Source organism: Anser anser, assembly GCF_964211835.1.
Source record: "Anser anser genome assembly, chromosome: 4".
Lineage (NCBI taxonomy): Eukaryota > Metazoa > Chordata > Aves > Anseriformes > Anatidae > Anser > Anser anser.
In genome coordinates, this window is record NC_139724.1 from 52,864,714 (window position 1) to 52,883,964 (window position 19,251).

The 19,251-nt window shown below is 36.6% G+C and overlaps 1 protein-coding gene across 3 annotated transcripts; it reads right to left on the reverse strand.

The window, feature by feature from the left end:
• Positions 1-860: 860 nt before the first annotated feature.
• On the reverse strand, positions 861-18,314 carry GUF1 (GTP binding elongation factor GUF1). 3 transcript variants are annotated; one of them, XM_083834111.1, is made up of 18 exons: positions 17,992-18,298; positions 17,190-17,301; positions 16,284-16,419; positions 15,523-15,671; positions 15,183-15,263; positions 14,622-14,699; positions 14,137-14,220; positions 13,765-13,829; positions 12,506-12,709; positions 10,839-10,978; positions 9,558-9,681; positions 8,824-8,956; positions 6,461-6,604; positions 5,314-5,447; positions 4,235-4,336; positions 3,342-3,461; positions 2,454-2,490; positions 861-1,506 (listed from the first exon to the last, which is right to left on the reverse strand). In XM_083834111.1, the coding sequence occupies exons 10-18, from the start codon at positions 10,942-10,944 to the stop codon at positions 1,369-1,371; spliced, it is 1,038 nt and encodes a 345-aa protein (XP_083690237.1). In that variant the 5' UTR covers positions 10,945-10,978; positions 12,506-12,709; positions 13,765-13,829; positions 14,137-14,220; positions 14,622-14,699; positions 15,183-15,263; positions 15,523-15,671; positions 16,284-16,419; positions 17,190-17,301; positions 17,992-18,298; the 3' UTR covers positions 861-1,368. The 3 variants fall into 3 exon arrangements, with proteins under 3 accessions (XP_083690237.1, XP_083690236.1, XP_083690235.1); XM_083834110.1 differs by lacking the exon at positions 16,284-16,419 and having other exon boundaries at positions 17,992-18,314; XM_083834109.1 differs by lacking the exons at positions 861-1,506; positions 16,284-16,419 and adding an exon at positions 1,513-2,048 and having other exon boundaries at positions 17,992-18,314.
• Between the last annotated feature and the right edge of the window lie 937 nt (positions 18,315-19,251).

Here is a 19,251-nt window from a genome sequence, read left to right on the forward strand (position 1 = left end):
GTATGTAAAACCCAAATATGGTTTGCACTGGACAGCCTTTTTGAAACTGTTGGTTCCTTAATACAGTTCCAAGTGTGAGTGGAAATTCACTTTTATCCCAGTCCATTGATCCAGTCTATCCCTGCAGAGCTTTCTTACCCTCAAGCAGCTCAACACTCCTACCTACGGTGGTGTCATCTGCAACCTTACTGAGGGTGCACTCAGTCCCTTCATCTAACTCATTCATAAAGATACTAAACAAAACTGGCTTGAAGAGTAAGCCCCAAGAACCACCCCTTGTGACTAGCTACCAACCAGATTTAATGACGCTTTGGACACAACCACCAGCCACATTTTTACCTACTGAAGAAGTACACCCACCCACACCCTGAGCAGCCAGTTTCTCTTGGAGAACACTGTAGGAAACAGTATCAATGCCTTGCTAAAGTCCAAGTAAACAACATCCACAGCCTGTTCCTTGTCCAGTAAATAGGTTATTTTGTCATAGAAGATCAGGTTAGTCAGGCAGGACCTGTCTTTCAGAAACCCCTGCTGACCAGGATGTCCAATGCATCCTGTGTACATGTAAGAAGAATGTAACAGAAATTAAGTAAACTATGGAATTCCAGATACAGAATTCCACAGCCCCCTCTTAGTCCTGAAGATCTATGAACAAAAGCAGCCTTGAATCTTCTGGGAGGTGGGCAGGTAGTTGCAAACACTCCATATAGCATGGCCATTGACTTGTGTTTGTGATGGCTTTGTGTACACTACCAAAAGCAACAGATATTAGTAAGTGTATTTAGCTACAGTTTCTAAGTAAGAATTCACTGACAAACTTTAGCATATGAAGAACATAAATTGCACATTTTACAAAAGTAGACTAGCATGAATATTTTTATTAGGACATGTCCAGAAGGAAGTCTTTAAGGCCTGAATCAGTCATGTTCATGGAGAAAGCTAGGATTATAGCTCTTCCTACTGTGATTTTCTGAAAAGAGTAATTTTAGCAAGTAAAAAAGGAAGTAACATTTTCATGGCAATAAAATTAAAAAAATATATCCCTACCTTTAAATTATTTTTAATATTTTTTTGCCACATTTTCTCTGTTCTGTCATACAAAGGCTTGCAAGTGTTAAGAGTATCAAACCTGGGTTAAGTTCCAATGATAACTTTTAGATTCAGTGAAGTAAAATGAAATAACTAACTTCATAGTAATTGCAACAGTCTGGATATGTTAAGCACAAAGCTTATATTCCCACATATATTTAATTTACATTTACATCATTTTAAGAAAATTATAAATTAATCACTCTCACAGTGATAAATTATACATTAATTCAAGTATGCTACTGTCTGTAGGAAAATAATCAGCTGCATGGCAGTGATCTATTTGTCAGGCTGTCTCTTTAAAACACGTATAAAGGCATCTTTTGGTACTTCCACATTGCCAATTTTTCTCATTAACTTCTTCCCTTCTGCCTGCCTTTTTAAAAGCTTCATTCTTCTTGTAATGTCTCCACCATACTAAGAAAAGGAAAAATATTTTATTAAGCTTAAATGCAACTACAGTACACCTCAGTAACACTAAACTCAAGGGCTTAAACAATACTCAAAGCCTGGTTATATTACAAAATAAGATCATTTTATACTGTAAACAGTTATCACAAAAAACACTAGTTACAAAGAACAGGAGCAACTGAGCACTTTCATTTGGACAATTACAGGTAAATTCAGTTACATATATATTTTTATCACATAAGCCTGGCTGACATTAGATACAACTATGGTACACTGTAAGGTATCCAAATCCTTTTGGAACAACAGTAGGATGCCAGCTCTAATACTCTGGGCATCTTGACTACCACTTACATCTAGATAAATTAACTGAACCCTTATACAGTGGTTAAATGAACACCATCCGACATAGGTTGTCAGGACTCTTAACAGTTGTGAGAAAGGGACACTCGCTTAACTTTAACATGTTAGCTTGAGATCTGAGGACAATATAAGTGAGGCATCATGTTTTTCCTATAGGTTTGTCCAGTCCCATTGGCACTGATTTCTTACTGAAAACCAAATCAGAAGTTTAATTGCAACCAGTCTCTAAGGAAGCACTTTATTATAGTTATGTTAATCTGAAAAAACTAGTTAGGTAATGTGTGAAGTTACACATTTATTACATGTCCACTACTTTTAGTAAGATGTTGAGGAGACAGGAGTGAACACACATGAAGAGTGTTAAGAGCGTAACTTTGAAAAGGCCAATTACTCCTTCTGATCCCCACTCTTACTGGAAATAACTAAAGGTTACACAAATTTAAAAGTAACATTTTAAAAGTGTCTGTCAATATTCCATTTGGAACACAAGTAGAACATGTCTTTGTTGGGTTTTTAAGAGAATATAGGCCATGTTAACAAGACTCTTGGGTTTACATATATTAGAAATAAAAAACAAATATAAAGAAACTTACACATTTTGCCACAACATTTTTTCTGTAAGCTTTCAGTCTGTAAAATAGAATACCATACATGTATTAACAGAGTAGAGCATCTCCTGTAAAGCTGAATAGTGAGTTGTCAAAATGCTGAGCATTGCTTTTCTGCTAGATTTTTAAAAAGCACTGGAATTGTTTTCATAGTTTGTATACAGAAGATGAAGCTTTAAACAATATTTTAATTCACATTTCTCAATTTGAGAAATATTCCTTAAGGTGCATAACATGTATGTAAAAGTTATTATTTAGGACTTCTGCTATGATTCACAACATTCAGGTTTCCTATGTGCTCATAATGCACATATGCACACATGAGTTCTTACAGCATCTCTACTTGGAGATGCACCTTTATTTTTTAAACCACAAATTTAATTTAGACATCAACAGCAAAAATGTGACATGAAACAACAATGAAGTAAACAATTTGTTCTAGAAGTGAGTGTTGCTTAGAAATAGCTGTATGTGTTCAGCTTGCAACACATTTCCTTTGCAGTAGCACAATTCAGTTCTTTATTTTGCTGACTCTGGCAGAAAGTCTTCCACAGCCAGATAATCTTTCTCAACACTCAATCTTTTTCCACTGCCAGAGAGGAAGTGGACACAAATGTGGCAAGTTATACTTTGGCCATTAAGTGCTGACCACAGGCAATTTAAAATAAGGTAGTATAAATTTAAATGAAAATATTTAAGTCCTTATTCATAGTCACAGCTCAGAAGTGTTTTGTTTTTATTCCATGAGGTCTAGTAGCACATACAAGAAAATATTCTACAGTAAAACCAAGTATTGTAATGTATAAAATTAGAAAAGACATTAAAAGTTCAAACTTTAAATAGCTTAAGAAGGAAAACAATGGTTTCACTTACGTTTCTCTTGCAATTATTTTCTTGCCAATAGCAGCCTGAATGGCTATTTCAAACAACTGTCTAGGTATAGCATCCTTTAAACGTTCGCACAGGAATTTACCAGTAGCATAAGCTTTATCACTGAAGCAGAAAGTTTTCAGAAGTTAATGTTGTCAGAAAGTAAGCAACTCCTCAAATATATCCATAGAACAGTGTTTGAGAAAGAGTTATAATAGAGGTTTTCATTTTATCTTCTGAGTTAAACTGACCAGATAGCAAGTTTACTTCTAATGAGTGGTCTCTGTATGTCACCCATTACAGAAGGCCTCCATATAAATTTTAAAAAAATTTGTAATACATATCCCAATCATCTATCACACTGAAGCTGTACTGAAGAATTTCACAGCTTTAAATGTTATTTTGAACTCGAAGTTCAAGGGGAAATTTTATCGATTGTTTCTGTAATAAGTAGATCTTCTGATTGGAAATAACTTATATTACAATGAAAGTTGGATTGTGTTTTAACATACTGTAGCAACCTGCTAATCAAAGTTATCCAACCATATTTAGCTTATGCATATACAGCAGATTTTGGAAAGAAAAATGACAAAAGGTCTAGAGAATTACAAGATAACATTTGAAGGAGGACAAAAACACAAAAAGGTTGATCTCAGGATTACTGGAAAGAGATGGTGAAGTTATAGAAAGGAGAACTAACAAAGACATTGTGAGAAGAAAGCAAAGAGACTGGAAACAGAAAGGCATTATTTTCACCAGCAGATAAGTAATTCCTGAGACACTTATGTAAACTGAATCATTTTAGCAAACAATTATCATACATTAGTAATACACGTTTTCATTGTGTATTAGTAAGAAATCTTGGTTCTTTAGAACAGAGAATCCAGTCAACCTACCTGTGTATGATAGTTGCCAGTTCTTCAACTGGATTTCCATTTAGAAGAATATCCATCTTGATAAGGTCTGCTGCTTGGTATCCTGCATCTTCATAATCAAAACTAAACAAAAAAGTAGCTTAAATATTAGCGATGGTTTTGTAAAAAAATATATTCTGCATTCTTTGTTCATTAAATTTTAACTTTCATAAACAATTCTTAATACAACACTTGAGCTTTCTATTAAAATTGGAGCATAATGTTTAATAGTCTCACAGCAGGTCACTGTTATTCAAAACAACTAGAAATTTGCTGCAAATCTTGTCTCCAAGGCAGCAGAGGACAACATCTTATCTTCCAGCTACTAAGCAAGGCAAATCAATCAAACATCCACATGGTTATTGCAATCTCTTAAAGAGTTTATTGAAACACTTGAAGCATCAGTTGGAAATTCCTTAAAACTCCAGTCAAAGCCCTTCAACACAGCCTCTAGACACTGAGCACTGTAGATGTCAAAGGAATCAGACACTAACATTAGATGATTTTCTTCTTACCCTTCTCATTTGATAATATGTTTATATGATCCGTATTGTCATAATCTCTGAAAACCACATTTCTCTCTGAAACAAGGGAATCCTCTGATTGTCGCCCTCTACTCTGTCCTTGTGAGGCCCCACTTGGAGTACTGCATCCAGGTTTGGGGCCTCCAGCACCAGAAGGATGCAGAACAGAGCAGGTCCAGAAGAGGGCCACAAACATGATCAAGGGCTAAAGCCCCACTCATTCTCATTACAGATGAGAAAGACCCATGTAGAAGTGAGTGACACTCTGTAAGAGATGCTGGATAAATAAGTATCACAAATGCAAATGATTATTAGGTAGTAATGCATATTTACTGTTTTTCAGATTTATTTCCACTCTTCTTCACATTGAATCTAATGTATTTAATGTATTAGGGTTGAAGTAAAGCTAGATTTGCAGCACTAACAAAGGAATATTCTTTTTTGTGCCCTTCCCTGTTTTCTTCTCGGATCTTTTTTCATTTCCTCCTCATGGTCCAGGGCAGAGGGAAAAGGAAGAGGGAAAGAGGATATAGTTACCTTGCATAACCAGAAGACAGAGACTTAAGAGCATCATAAAAATCCACCACGATTTCATTCAGTGGAAAAAGGTACTTTAGCATAACCCTGTGTTCATCAATGTACAGCATATCTTTCTGGACTGCTCTACGGTCCTAGACAATAAAAAATTTCATGTCCCCTTGAAATATATTTTCTACAAATAAATACAAGGCAGATTAAAACAAACAACTATCTAGTTACACAAGAACTCCAGTACTTCAAGCCAAAGTAACTCTTCTTGATAATCTGCTGAAGTCTCAGAAGAAATAAATTTCAGCACTGTAGTAAATGAAGTGGTTGCAACTTAGGTGGACAAATGGTTTAGCTCTATCCCCTCAAAAAGCTGTATTTCTGAAATCCTTAACCACTTCTGCTCACTCTGTTTTTTTTAAGTGCATAGGCATTAGTCCACAAAATCTGACTACAATTAACTTTTTCCACATACATTAGAGGATTACACAGTAGGACTGGCATGCTCATGTTCTTTCCTGCCAGGAGGAAATTCTTAAAAATATTTTATGAATTCCTTTCAATAGATCATATAATTCTGTGCTAACATACAATTATACTGTTTTATATTCATGTATCTTGAAATGTTAGAAGTTCAGAAAAATACTGTGAACAGATTATATAAAGACAATACACATGGTAGTTCAAATATTTTTAGTTAAAACTATTTCAAATGCTGTTTGGGAAATGCATTTTACTATCACTATTGTAAGTGTACTCTCCAGTGAAGCACTGGAAAACAAATATGAAGCCTCAGTAAGTGTTGACAAGTATCTTATTTCATGAATTTACTTCTAATGAACAAAAGATCTTACTCTCTTGCTGCAGATTTCATTCTTTCAGGAAAAGAAAGCTAGCTATGAACTTCTCTATTAGGCAGTGCTCAAGCACTTGATTGTCATTAAGCTTGAACACTAACTTTCAGTATAGGGATTCTACAGAAGTAATTTTATACACAGTGTAAAATATAGTTTAAAATATTTTCCTTCAAAAAAAATTTAATTGTCAAAGATACTCTTTGCTGTTATCTAATATATTGTTATCTAGAATCTTCTTTTTTAAGTATGATATGAAGATCTTAAAAATACATATGACAAAACTAAAACTGTATACCAACCTGACACAAAGTAATTATTTTCCCAATGTATTCTTGGGGTGTTAAAATAGTACCAAGGACAGCTGGCTCCAAATATTCAGATACTGAAGATTTATCAGGAAACTGAGCAGGGCTGATAATGGTAATCTCTGCTTTACCATACTCCTGAAAAACAAACAAAAATCAACTAACAGATTTTATTTTACAAGCAGAGTGAATTACATATTTAGGAAAAAGAGTCAAATACAGCACCGGAAAAGGCTAAAAAGTATTTCAATTGTTTAGGGACAACTGTGAATTATGGAACCCAAATTCACACCAAGCACAATTTTAAAAGATTTCTACATCACATATAGCAGTTCCTGGATCAGCATATCTTTAAACATGTCACCTAGATCATCAGTTGCGTGATGAACTGGAAAAACTGTTTTCTCTGCAGTTAGTGAAAATGCAGACTACAAGAACAAAACATGCTACTTCATTTCCTCAGGTTTTTTTTTTTTTAAGTTCTGTATCAATTTCAAGTATCAATTTCAAAAGGTTAAGTTTCACACATTAATTCAATTCAGTTCTTAGAAAATAGGGCATCTTTCCATTTTTAGTTATATAAATAGCACAATTTATTACATACACTGGTAATCAGAGTCTGTATGGATTGAAAGATTGAAAGTACAGCATTTTATATGGAGCTACATATAAAATGTTACAGCTGGGAAGTTAATGAGGCAGCTGTTGTCCAGCATTTTTGGTTCTCCTTCACTGAGATCTCTTATTTATTGTCCATTGTTAAGTTCCCACACTGCCCTAAACATGAAATCAATATTCTCAATCTCTTCACACACTAGTATTAAAATTTTTGACACTAAAAGCTTGGAATCCCATGCAGTATAAGGAAGTTGATCCATGTCATAACTTTGCAGGAATAGCTTAAGAGAAAATACAGTGTTTAATATTATAATAAATTTCTTGACCCAATTAGCCTAGAAGCTATTATTCTGTTTTAAACAAAAGTATATGTAGAGTTCACAGACTCAAACAACTGAAGATTAACTTGTTTGGAGAAGATTAGAATTTAATAAATTTAGTATTTCAATGTTGGACTTACTATTAAATAGCATCTTTTTTCCCTTCTGAACTTCGAGAACAACTATAGTAAGTTTGAATCTTGACAGTATTTAACTCTTGCCTCTATATCTCTCAAAGTTGGAAGACCTGAATGAATATTGTTTTCTATATCTGGTTCTTCAAAGTGCTTTTGGGAAAGATGATAGAAATTACTGTTCACTAGGGAAACTGTTTTTAAGCATTTTATCCAGTGTTTTTTTTAAAACAGAAGTGCTCAGAGCTAGACTATAACCCAGTGTTAATTCACAAAAATGGGATTAGTGGGCTTAGAACTTAAGTTTTCAATTCCTGTGCAGGTGTTTTCATTACCTAGCTTTTCTAGTTCAACATCCCTTTAGGGACAGGAGCTATCCTTCTGAAATATGGACAAAAGGAAGGTTGTATTTCTTACTGTATGTGTACAACCCACCAGCACAAAGCAAGTGATTATATCACTTTCCCCCGTAAGAGTGTTTTTGAACAAGGACCCAACATCCTGCATTGTTTGAAAACTTTATTCCAGTGTCCCATATCAGCAACCAAGAACCACCTATGCAACAGAGGCGTCAACTGTTTAATTCATAGCTGCTACACTTCAGGAAAAAAAAATCAAAATAACTGCAGAGAAAGAAGCCCTATGTCTCATACCTTGCAGGTACAGCAACCTTTCTCATTCGAGTTTGTAATTCACAGATTTTCTGTAGTGTTTAGAGGTATATGTTGAATGAGTCAGCCTATTTGTAGCTTCCTCTGTCAACAGATTTTCTTAAGTCCGGCTTTATCTGTCTGTCTCAAACACAGGAATTTTCACTGCGATCAGTTCAATGAGCTTTGCATATAGCTGTATTACTGTGATAAAACACTGACTCATCTTCACCAATTCCTGCCAGTCTACAGTAGTGTTACAAGCTATTCCTAGAAATGTTAACATTTTCTGACTGATGAAGTCTGGAAAATTATTTTCCCCACTTTAAGTTCAGCCCAGTCAATATGCACTCAAAAGAAAACAACAAGAAATGCTGCATTATATATAATGACCTATATAATGTACACTGTATTGTATATTGTGTCTTTTATTCCCATTTTAAAATATAGGTGTACAGGTGACAAAAAAGCACTTAAAGTCAAAAGGGAAAAGAGCTAAGATTCTTAAAAAAATCCATTAAAATAAGCTTGAAGTTAAATATCAGTGATCTTAATGTTTACCATAAAATAAAGTACTAGTCTACATAAGAAAGTGTACACATTTAGAGGACGCTTTTAAGCTGCTGTTTACTTACTTTTATCAACTTTGCTGAAGAAAGAATAGCTTTATATGGAACAGTAGGTGCAGTCAAAATAACAGACATATTATATTCTTGCTCCAAACGTTGATTAAAAACTTCCATATGTAAAAGGCCAAGAAAACCCAACCTTGGGGAAAAAAATCTTGTTGGTCAAAGTATTTGTTTATCACCTGAAATTTCAGAGTACTTTTTTCTTCCCTCCAATATGTTTACACAGCTAGTTTGGCAACATCAGGCACAGCATAGGATGTCCAAGAGATTAAATGGAAGTCCTAAAAATGAATATTATGAGTCTCTGAAAACAAAGAGTATCACAACAAATTGCATACTCCATGTGAATACAGAACATTAGAAAAACAAATGTTTTTGATCTTTACGTATCATTAAGCTAAATTAAAGCTTCTAATCTTTTAGAAGATGGAAGTTCTTCACACAGAGGGTGGTGAGGTACTGGAACAGGCTGCCCAGAGAAGCTGTAGATGCCCCATCCATGGAGGTGTCCAAGGCCAGGCTGGATGGGGCTTTGGGCAACTTGGCCTGATGGGAGGTGTCCCTGCCCACAGCAGGGGGGTTGGAACTGGATGGTCTTTAAGGTCCCTTCCAACCCAAACCATTAGTTCTACGATGCTACGATCCTGAATTCATTTTAATTCAATTTTCAATTGACTTAAACCTGCATTCTCAATTTGTGAACGGTTCCAAAAATGAAAACAGTATAAAAGCCTCACCTCCATCCAGCTCCTAAGGCAAGACTACTGTCACGATGAACTGTCACACTGGAATCATTCAATGTCAGCCTTTCCAAAGCACTTTTGAGGTTATTATATTCTGTTTGATCTACAGGATACATTCCTGTCAAAACATATTAGAAGTGCTGTGATGCAGAACTATCTTTACTTAGTCACACTTCATTTAGTGTGCACTTACCTTTCAAATATGCCTCTTACCACGAACATATTAATAAAATCAGAAATAGCTTACTTTGTTACAACTAGAAATTTAACTTTTCATCTGAAAAATATATTTGAATAAGTCTTTGGAAAAAAGTTTTATATCACCTCAGAAAAACAGGTATTAACATTCAAACCATAACAGTAGGTATACTGTACTCATCTAGTCCCTCACAGCTGTGAAAGATGCAGTTCTGAGTTCAATTTTTTGCAGGCCTACAGTGTAAACATACAGCTTCGTATAAGTAAATGAACAGACAAATGTCACAGGGATGTCCCTTCAACATGTCAGAATGAACAGAAAAATAAGAAGGCCATTGCTAATGTTTCTGTAATTTTGTAAGTGAATAAAAGCAGTTGTCTATACAATTACTGCTTGAAATAGGTTCCCCTTTACATGAACACACATTACGTGAAATGTAGATTCCTCTTCACTAGGATGCAACACATGCACAAAAAACACATTTACAGGATTATACTTTCCCTTCTATATACACACATAGCATGTGTACTAGTTACTGAAGATGGCAGCAACAACTCAACAGAACTGACTGACCTTAGTAAGTCAAATATTTTTGAACCATCTCGAGTATTAGCTTTTGTACTTCACCACATTTAACAAAAGGAAAAAACTGCTTATTTCTTAAAAGAAATAAAGATTCCATAGTAAGTATATAGAAGTTAATTATCAAGATGAAAAAGTCTATTCCAAAAAATTGACTTAATTTTTGAAAGCATTAATCCTTCTTTTCCAGCTACAAAAATTTACTGGCATCAGAAGCAATAACCATGGCTAAAAATATATGTTAGTCCTGTATTCATCTAAAACCAGTCTAAAGCTATTATTAATTTTACCTGTTAAGTCACAGAAGCAAAATTACACAAAGCTATATAATAGCACGTGCCTCTGCAGCTTAATTCTGCTAAAATTCTAATCCTTATAAAACTCTTTAATATACACCTGTGTTAGAAGCTCTAAAAGCTGTTAGAAGCTCTAACAACTTTCCTGCTCTTGCTGCTGGAAAAAAAATGATCCCCCTTAATCAGTTTACTCCTCACCTGCAAAAACCATTGGCTTCGCTGACTTAAAGCCAGGCAAAGGCTCCACTGGCTGTTTATGCATAAACAGTGTGTCTCCTATTTGGGCTTCTGTTACTTCTTTCATTCCAGCAATCAGGTAGCCCACCTGTCCTGCATATCTGAATAAAATTGGTATTATATGGACATGCTTCTTTGCATTATTAATATTTCCACTATTTTTCCCCAGTCCAGACAGGTGTTAAAATAAATCACACACACACACACCCCCAAGAGCCCATGCACAGTCCAAAAATCACATTTAAGCTCTTTCTGCTCTGAGTTCTGAACTTCCATCGCAGGGGAAGAACCATCTGTCGATTTAAGTAGATGTATTTTTGTTACAATTAAACAGCACATTTAGTTCTGGATTTTGAATTCTGTGCTATTCCCAATTTGAAAGCTGGAGCTAGTAGCAAGTTGTCAAGCATTTACGACACAGAAGCCATAACAGTTGTTAGCTGCTACCACAGCAACTCTCATACACTAAATGGGAGAAACAACAAAGACAAATGCTCTCCATCGATATATTACAATGTTGAGGAACCCATGGCAGATAAAAACAATGCATTGTTTTTGGATAGGATTGAGTTAATTTTCTGAATAGCAGTCCCATATGGTGCTGTGTTTTGGGTTCATGACAAAAATGGTGTTGATAATACAGTGTTTTAAATGAATAGTGCCCGCACAACAAAGTCTTTTTCCCATTCTCACTTTGCCCCTCCCAGGCTAGCAGGAGGGTGAGAGGCTGGCAGGTGTCACAGCCAGGACAGCCAAACTGCCCAAAGGGATATTCCATGCCACATAATGTCATGCTCAGTAATAAAAAAAACAAAGTGTGTAGTCTTCCCAAGGTGGCCACTCATTGACTGGCTGGCTATCAGGCTGCTTGTGGGTGGTGGTAAACAATTGCCTTTTTATCACTTTATTTCCCTTCCCTCCCTTTCACTTATTGTCTTTACATCAACCCATGAGTTTTCCTTCATTTTCACTTCTGATTTTCTCCCATGCCTTGCTGGTGTTGGGGAAGCAAGCAAGTGGCTGACTGAGTGCTTAGTTGCTGGCTGGGTTCAACCCACCACAAAAAGTAACAGTCTCTCACTTAATCTCCCAAGAAAGTCATTAACATGTACTTGGAGAAACTGATAAAGCTTCTCCACTAATTCTAGAGTACCTGATTTTCTTCCCACTGCTGCCATGAGGAGCCAGATTCTGGAAGCTGTTGCATTCATGGATTTAAAATTTTCCGCCCTCAAATTATGCCACAGCAATTACTAAGATGAAGCCCCATTCCCTTCCACTCTCAAACAAGGTAGTTCCTAGAAATAAATTGGACAGCTAAATAACAATATCAAATGCTAGTCTTAAAAAGGACTAGCTGTCCAGATTTTACATGTACTACAGGTGCACTGATAAAATGGCTCTCTCCCACTGGCAGTGCCTGTAAAGCAGTCTCTTAAAGCTTGTCTCAGCATGCCCACTATGAAAAAAGACTGACATTTAGCATTCAATTGCAAATAATAAGAAAAAAACAAAGAAAAAGCAGAAAACCCAGCCTCACTACTCAAAGTAAAAACGGAACAGAAATGCAGGATTTTGTATCTTACATCAATTTATGATTTGTTCCATTGAAAGAAATTTTTACTTACAGTTTATCTGTTGGCTGTTCGTTTGGAGTCAGAATTCCTACTTCATTAACTTCATATCTTTTCTTTGTGTGTGCAGAAACAATTTTATGCCCTTTCTGAATCTCCCCGCCAAAGAGCGCAATGTTAGCTATGACACCTCGGTAATGGTCAAAGGTGGAGTCGAATACTAAAGCTTTCAATGGATCAGTAGTATTAAAATGGGGTCTGCCACAAAAGATTTAAAACAATATAGTTATTTATCATTCAATATGAAATGAACTAGCACCCCCCACCCCAAAAGCATCCATGTTAATATAGCTGAAACTATGGAGTAATTTTCAGTAAACAAACGCATACCAGACCTCATTTCACTGTTTCACTATGTATTATGCAGCAAGTCTATATATTTATTTTTCCCTGTGTGCAGTAGTAGTATGAATAGAAGAGAACCAAATGCATACCCATCATTCCCATTTCACAACAAGTGAAACTGATTCATAAAATATTGTATTATTTAGAATCAACAAAAAAATGTTATATTCCAACGATCAGGTTAAAAAAAGTCCACCAATACTTTATCTTTCATGGAAGCTTAAGCTTGAATTTTCATTGTGATTTCTTTTTAACTATAATTACTTAATATGAAAACTACAATTATTAGCTAATAGAAAAAAGCAAAACGCTGGTTTGAATTTTAACTGTAATTTAGAAGTTTTGTCATCAAATTCCTAGATAAATTTAACTTTAAATAAAAGTTAACTTTAAATATTAAGTTCAGGATATGAAACACTAAACTCAGCGGACTTAAATTGCCTTTATCACTGTAACACCATAACATTCAAAAGAAATAATATACCCTCAAACACTAAGCTTCAGAGGAGAAATCAATGTCTTTAAATGGAAGCTATATATTCAATGAAGACATCTTCAGTGGCTTACCTCTCAATTTTCATTATGGACAATTCATTTCCCTCCCCTGCTTAAGAAAAAAATGTCTGCTGATATCCATTAATACTTAACTTCACCACAGATACCTTTTAAAAAATGAATGTATCTTAAATGTGAAGTGTCATTTTTTCTAATTAGAAAATTAATTCAAAAATTAGATCTCCAGCTCAAAAATTAGATTTCCCCCATATCTTCTATAAAATATATACCTGATATTAATAGTAAGTGCAAAACTAATATACCAATATACCATAAATACAGTAATATACCATAATATACCATAAATACAACTCATGGTTTCGTAGACAACATTACAAGGTATTGTAACTTACGGTGGAATCTTCTCAATGACCTTTTCAAGAACTTTTTCAACGTTTGTCCCTTGTTTAGCAGAAATCTAAAACAAATCCAACAATAATTTTATCAGATATGTTTTTCACTTATTCAGTATCCATTAAGAGCATCACCTTTACTTAAGATAGTTTTGCTGGTCAGGGGCAATACTACCCATACAAGCAATCTGAAGCACAGGATGCTATTACTATGAAATGCTTACTTGATTATAAACGCCTGTAATGAATCAGACAAATATATGCAGACAGATGACAGCCTGTTGAATTATGTGTGTGTACACATCTTTCCTTGGCTAGAAAGTAGATACAGGTATACTATCAACAATATTATAAAACTTTTAGAGGTCTTACCCTTATACATTCATTAACAGGGATATCAAACAGTTTCTCAATTTGTTTTTCAACTCTTTCAGGGTCTGCATTCTTCAAGTCAATCTGAAAAACAACAAATTGCTAAATATACAGGCAATGGCATCTTATACACAATCCAGCAATGTAGTTCCCAAGTGTACAAATTAAGGAATCTTTATATGTTTATTCATAAATACTAAACATTTTTAGGAAAAGATCTGTATCAAGAATTTTTCACTACCATGTTTAAAAAAGTGCAATTTTTCATTGTTGGTTATAAAAAATGCTTCTGCGTGTATTTTAGGAAATAAAAACTGAAGTTTCCAATATTTACTGTAAAGTAAAGACATTAAACACAAAAGTTCTTATTACATACTAGTTAATTTTTCATTATATGCTCCTATTTAAGGACACATTTCTTAGCAATCTTCTTTCTTTAAATTTATACAACTGAACTACTTAATATGAAATTAAAACTGTATTACCTTGTTTATGACAGGAATTATTGCAAGTTGTGCTTCAAAAGCAAGATAGAAGTTTGCTACTGTCTGAGCCTGAATACCCTAGAAGACACGCATTAAAGACATTTAACATAGAATTTTTCCCTGTTTCTTTTTAAGCATATTGCACAATGTAAGACTACTTTGCTTTCTATTTACTCCTTCACTTGGGAAGTGCAAAACAGTTATTCGTTATACACACTGCTGATAAAGAAAATTCCCAAGTATCATTTCTCATTATCTGACAGTAGACAAATTAATAATGCTGTATGTGTAGCTACTTTTTTTTTTATAGATAATTATTTATAGGTAACACTGTATTAAGGAAAAAATAGCATTCATTTGACTTTCATCATAAGTGATGGTAAAATCATAAATATGCCATAGAGAGCATTATTATCTAAGCACTCTGTGAGAGTATGTCCATATTTAAAATCATATGTCCATGTTTAAAATCATATGTCAAATCATTTCCTTAAACAAACTTTAGTTTCCTTAAGCAAACTGCTGAAATTCTAAGCAGGAAACAGGAAATAAGAAATCCACCTCATTTGCATCCACTACAAGTATAACACCTTGACAGGCAGACAGTGACCGGGATACTTCATAGTTGAAATCTACATGGCCCTGTGGAGAAAATAAATGTTTATTACTTCACAAATTTCTGGAGTCCTTTGCAAAGGCTTCTCTATTATAACAGTTTCATTTCTGTATCTGTCCATCCAAAACACAATTCTTACCTTCAATAACAAAAAAAAGGGAAAGAAACTAAAAAAGGGAAAGAAAGCACTGAATAAACATAAGAAGCCAGAAATCTGATAGGTCATTTTTAAATATAAAGACATTTAACTTTGTGTGATTGAATCACTGTTTGTACTTAACTTACTGGCGTGTCAATAAGATTTAAGAGGTAGATTACTCCTTTGTGACTGTAAAAGAGAGATGCAGATTGTGCTTTAACTGTAATTCCCCTTTCGCGTTCCACTTGCAGTTTATCCAGCACTTGTTTATTACGGTCAGTTTTAGCAATTGTTCCTAAGATGAAAAAAGTTTCATTAGCCTCATTTAAAAGATCAGCTCTGCAAATAAACCATTACTGAAAATGCCACTAACCAGAAGAACACGGGACTTGCAGCTTCAAATGGAGCTTTTCCATCTGATTAAGCTAAATTTTCAACTAAAACTATGCTTCAACTCAACATTTGCTAAATAGACTTACATTTGATGTTATGTAAAAAACTTCCCTAAATAAACAGAATACAAAACAGTACATTAAATCTAAATTGGAGATTCAGCTAAATAATTTTGATGTTTAAATAAACTTCAACTCTTATCACTGGAGAGCAACTCTGGCTCCAAACAGTGCTCATCTCAAGGGCAAAAGGAGTATTATCACAGAGTCTGGAAGACCCAAATTCAAAACTCCATTCTATAGCACTGCATAACAAGTAAAACTGCCCATAGTGCCATTTATGAGGTAATAAAGAATAACTTTGATCTAAAGCTTCTCTCCCAGGTTTCGTTTTGCCTATTCCTTAGATGAGGTAAAGCAAGACTCTTCCAAAGGGTATTTCTGAGTAGCTAAGTAAAGCTCTGCTCCTAAATTGGGCTCTTCTTGGTATACATAGCAACTGCTTTATAGCTTACCTCAAAGCACCCTCTGAGGTAACCTTGGTCTCTCTCCTCCAAGGTAAGCCTAGTTTCTGTGTCAGTTATATCTATAAAGATCCCTTAGCACTTCTGTCACACTTTCATTTTTTTAAAGGGATTTAGTTTTCCTTCCCTGAATAGCAACACAAAAATAAAAACACTGAAGACAGAGTATCTCAGAGGAGGCCAAAATAAATACCTCTGAAGAAGAAAGCAACACAACTGCACTAACACTTAGGGTGGAGGAAAAAGCAAGTCTATGAATCAATTGACAATCCATAAAATTTACACTTGACTACTAGCAGTTATTCTACACACTAAATCTAAATCAAAACAGAGCTGTACTTACTCATACAGGATTATATCAGCTTCAGTACCAGTGAGCTGCCCCACCACGTGAAACAGTTGTTTACAGTTTGTTCTCAAGAGGGAGGCACACTGTTACTTTCATATTAAGTAAAAACAGTTAGTTCCTCCTGCTTTCAATCACACTTCTGAAAACTACTTTAACCAGAATTCCTAGGTCATGACCCGTCCCCTTTTGTCCATCCCAAAAGCTGGCAGTAAGCGTTATACTTGCTGTGTACTGGTCTAATGGATGACCAGTCAGGAATGACAAGAGTAGCATCTTAAGCTAGGAACCATACTCCTTTTCAATCTCTTTCCAGAATACATTCCTTCCTTGAGAGGATTACACACTTTCTTACCCCTACTTTAACTAGATCTCAACCAGAAAGAGAAGTGCATCATATTCACATATGTAACACTACAAAAGCAGCAGCCTAAAAGTACAAGCAACCTAGCAGTAAGAAGAACAAAGATAATAGCAAGTTCAGTAATAATCAAAGCTACAGAAATTTACATGTCAAGAGAAGGTAGCATGGATGAAATTAGAACACTTACCTGTAATTTCCAGCAGTCTGTCTGCTAATGTACTTTTGCCATGGTCTACATGAGCTATAATACTGAAGTTTCTTATTCTTTCCACAGGATATGTTGACATATCTATTTTTTCCTGAAAAATATACATTTCTTTTCACAAACCACAGATCCAATCACTATGTTCAATATGACTAAGCCTTTAAAAGAAATGTAAGTTTTCTCTAGAATAGACATAGGTGGAAAACCTTAAATTGTCATCAGTGTTTAAAATGCTAGCATTTTAGTTATACATAAACATATATTTCTCTGATTTATTAATCAAGGAGCATGCAACAATGTGTTATGAAAGGTACTATGTTCCTTTGAATATAGTTAAGTTGAAAAACTTGAAACAGTTAAAGTTTGTTAAACCACTTAAGAAAAATGCTGTGACGTTACCTGACAATTCAGATAGCAATGCCAGCCTTATGATAAGGAGCACCTTTGTTGAAAAGGAAGCTACAGGTAACATGCACTTTGGCTAAAGCAAAAAATAAATAAAAGTAGAAAAAGCCTGACTACCTTGACTCACACACAGAACAAGTCCAACACTAAAACTTTTCTTTTCGTTACTCTTGTTCATTCCAAGTAATACAACGCTTTGAAGACAGGCAGCTTTGCTTTTCAAAGCTTTCAACAAAAGCTTTTTTCAAGGCCTTTTTTCGTCAGGTACCAGGATACCCCTAGTAACAATTGCTGAAAAACTGATCCCTGATTTTTGTGATACACTGGCTCGAAGCAAACCCCGAGCAGGCTACTTCGCGGCCACGCGGAGGGGACCCACCTTGCCGCCGGAGCTGTAGGGCCGCCGGCACGCCACAAGCCCCGCAGCCAGCCATGCCGGCGAGCCCCGCGGGGCGGCAGCGGGGCCGGGGCTGAACAGCCGGGCCCACCACGAGGCCGCCCTGCTGCCGAGAGCCATGGCGCCCGCCGCTGGGCTCAGCCCCTCACGGCGCGGTCTCAGCCCCCATGGCAGCCCGCCTCCGGTCGCCGCCCTCAGCGCTGCCCGCCCCGGTGCCGCCTCAAGACCCTCCCGCCGGCGCCCTGAGATGGCCGCCGCCACAGGAGCCGCCGGAAGCAACCCTGGCCGGTGGCGGAAGCTATATGGGCAACGCCCCCGCCTCCTGCCCGCCCCTCGCGGAAAAAAAAAAAAAAAAAAAAAAGAGAGAGTTTGGTCCAGCTGCAGTTACCAACAGAATCATAGAATATCCTGAGTTGGTGGAAGGGACCCACGAGGCTCATCGAATCCAACTCCTGGTTCCACACAGGACCACCCAAAAATCAGACCATGTGTCTGAGAACATTGTCCAAATGCTTCTTGAACTCTGGCAGGCTCAGTGCTGTGACCACTGCCCTGGGGACCCTGTCCCAGTGCCCGACCACCCTCTCAGTGAAGAACCTTTCCCTAACAACAAGCCTGACCTTCCCCTGTCCCAGCTCCATGCCATTCCCTCGGGTCCTGTCGCTGTCCCCAGAGAGCAGAGCTCAGCGCCTGCCCCTCCCCTCCCCTCATGAGGGAGCTGCAGGCCGCCATGAGGCCTCCACTCAGCCTGCTCTGCTCTGGGCTGGACAAATCAAAGGACCTCAGCTGCTCCTCGTATGACTTGCCCTCTGGACCCTTCACCACATCTGTCGCCCTCCATTGGATGCTCTCTAATAGTGTTACAACCATTTTATACTGTGATGCCCCAAACTGCACAAAGTGAGGCCACACCAGTGCAGAGCAGAGCGGGACAATCCCTTCCCTCAACCAGCTAGCAGTGCCATGCTTGATGCACCCAGGATATGGTTGGCCCTTCTGGCTGCAAGGACATGCCGTTGGCTCTTTTTCAACTTGACATCAGCCAGAACCCCCAGATGTTTTTCCGCAGGGCTCCTCTCCAGCCTCTCAACCCCCATTCTGTACATTCAGGACTGTCAGTCTGACCTTGGTTCCAGGGAAAGCTATGGAGCAAATTATCTTGGGTGAGATCACACAGCTCTTGCATGGCATCCAGGGGATCATGCCCAGACAGCATGGGTTCCCAAAAGGCAGGTTGTGCTT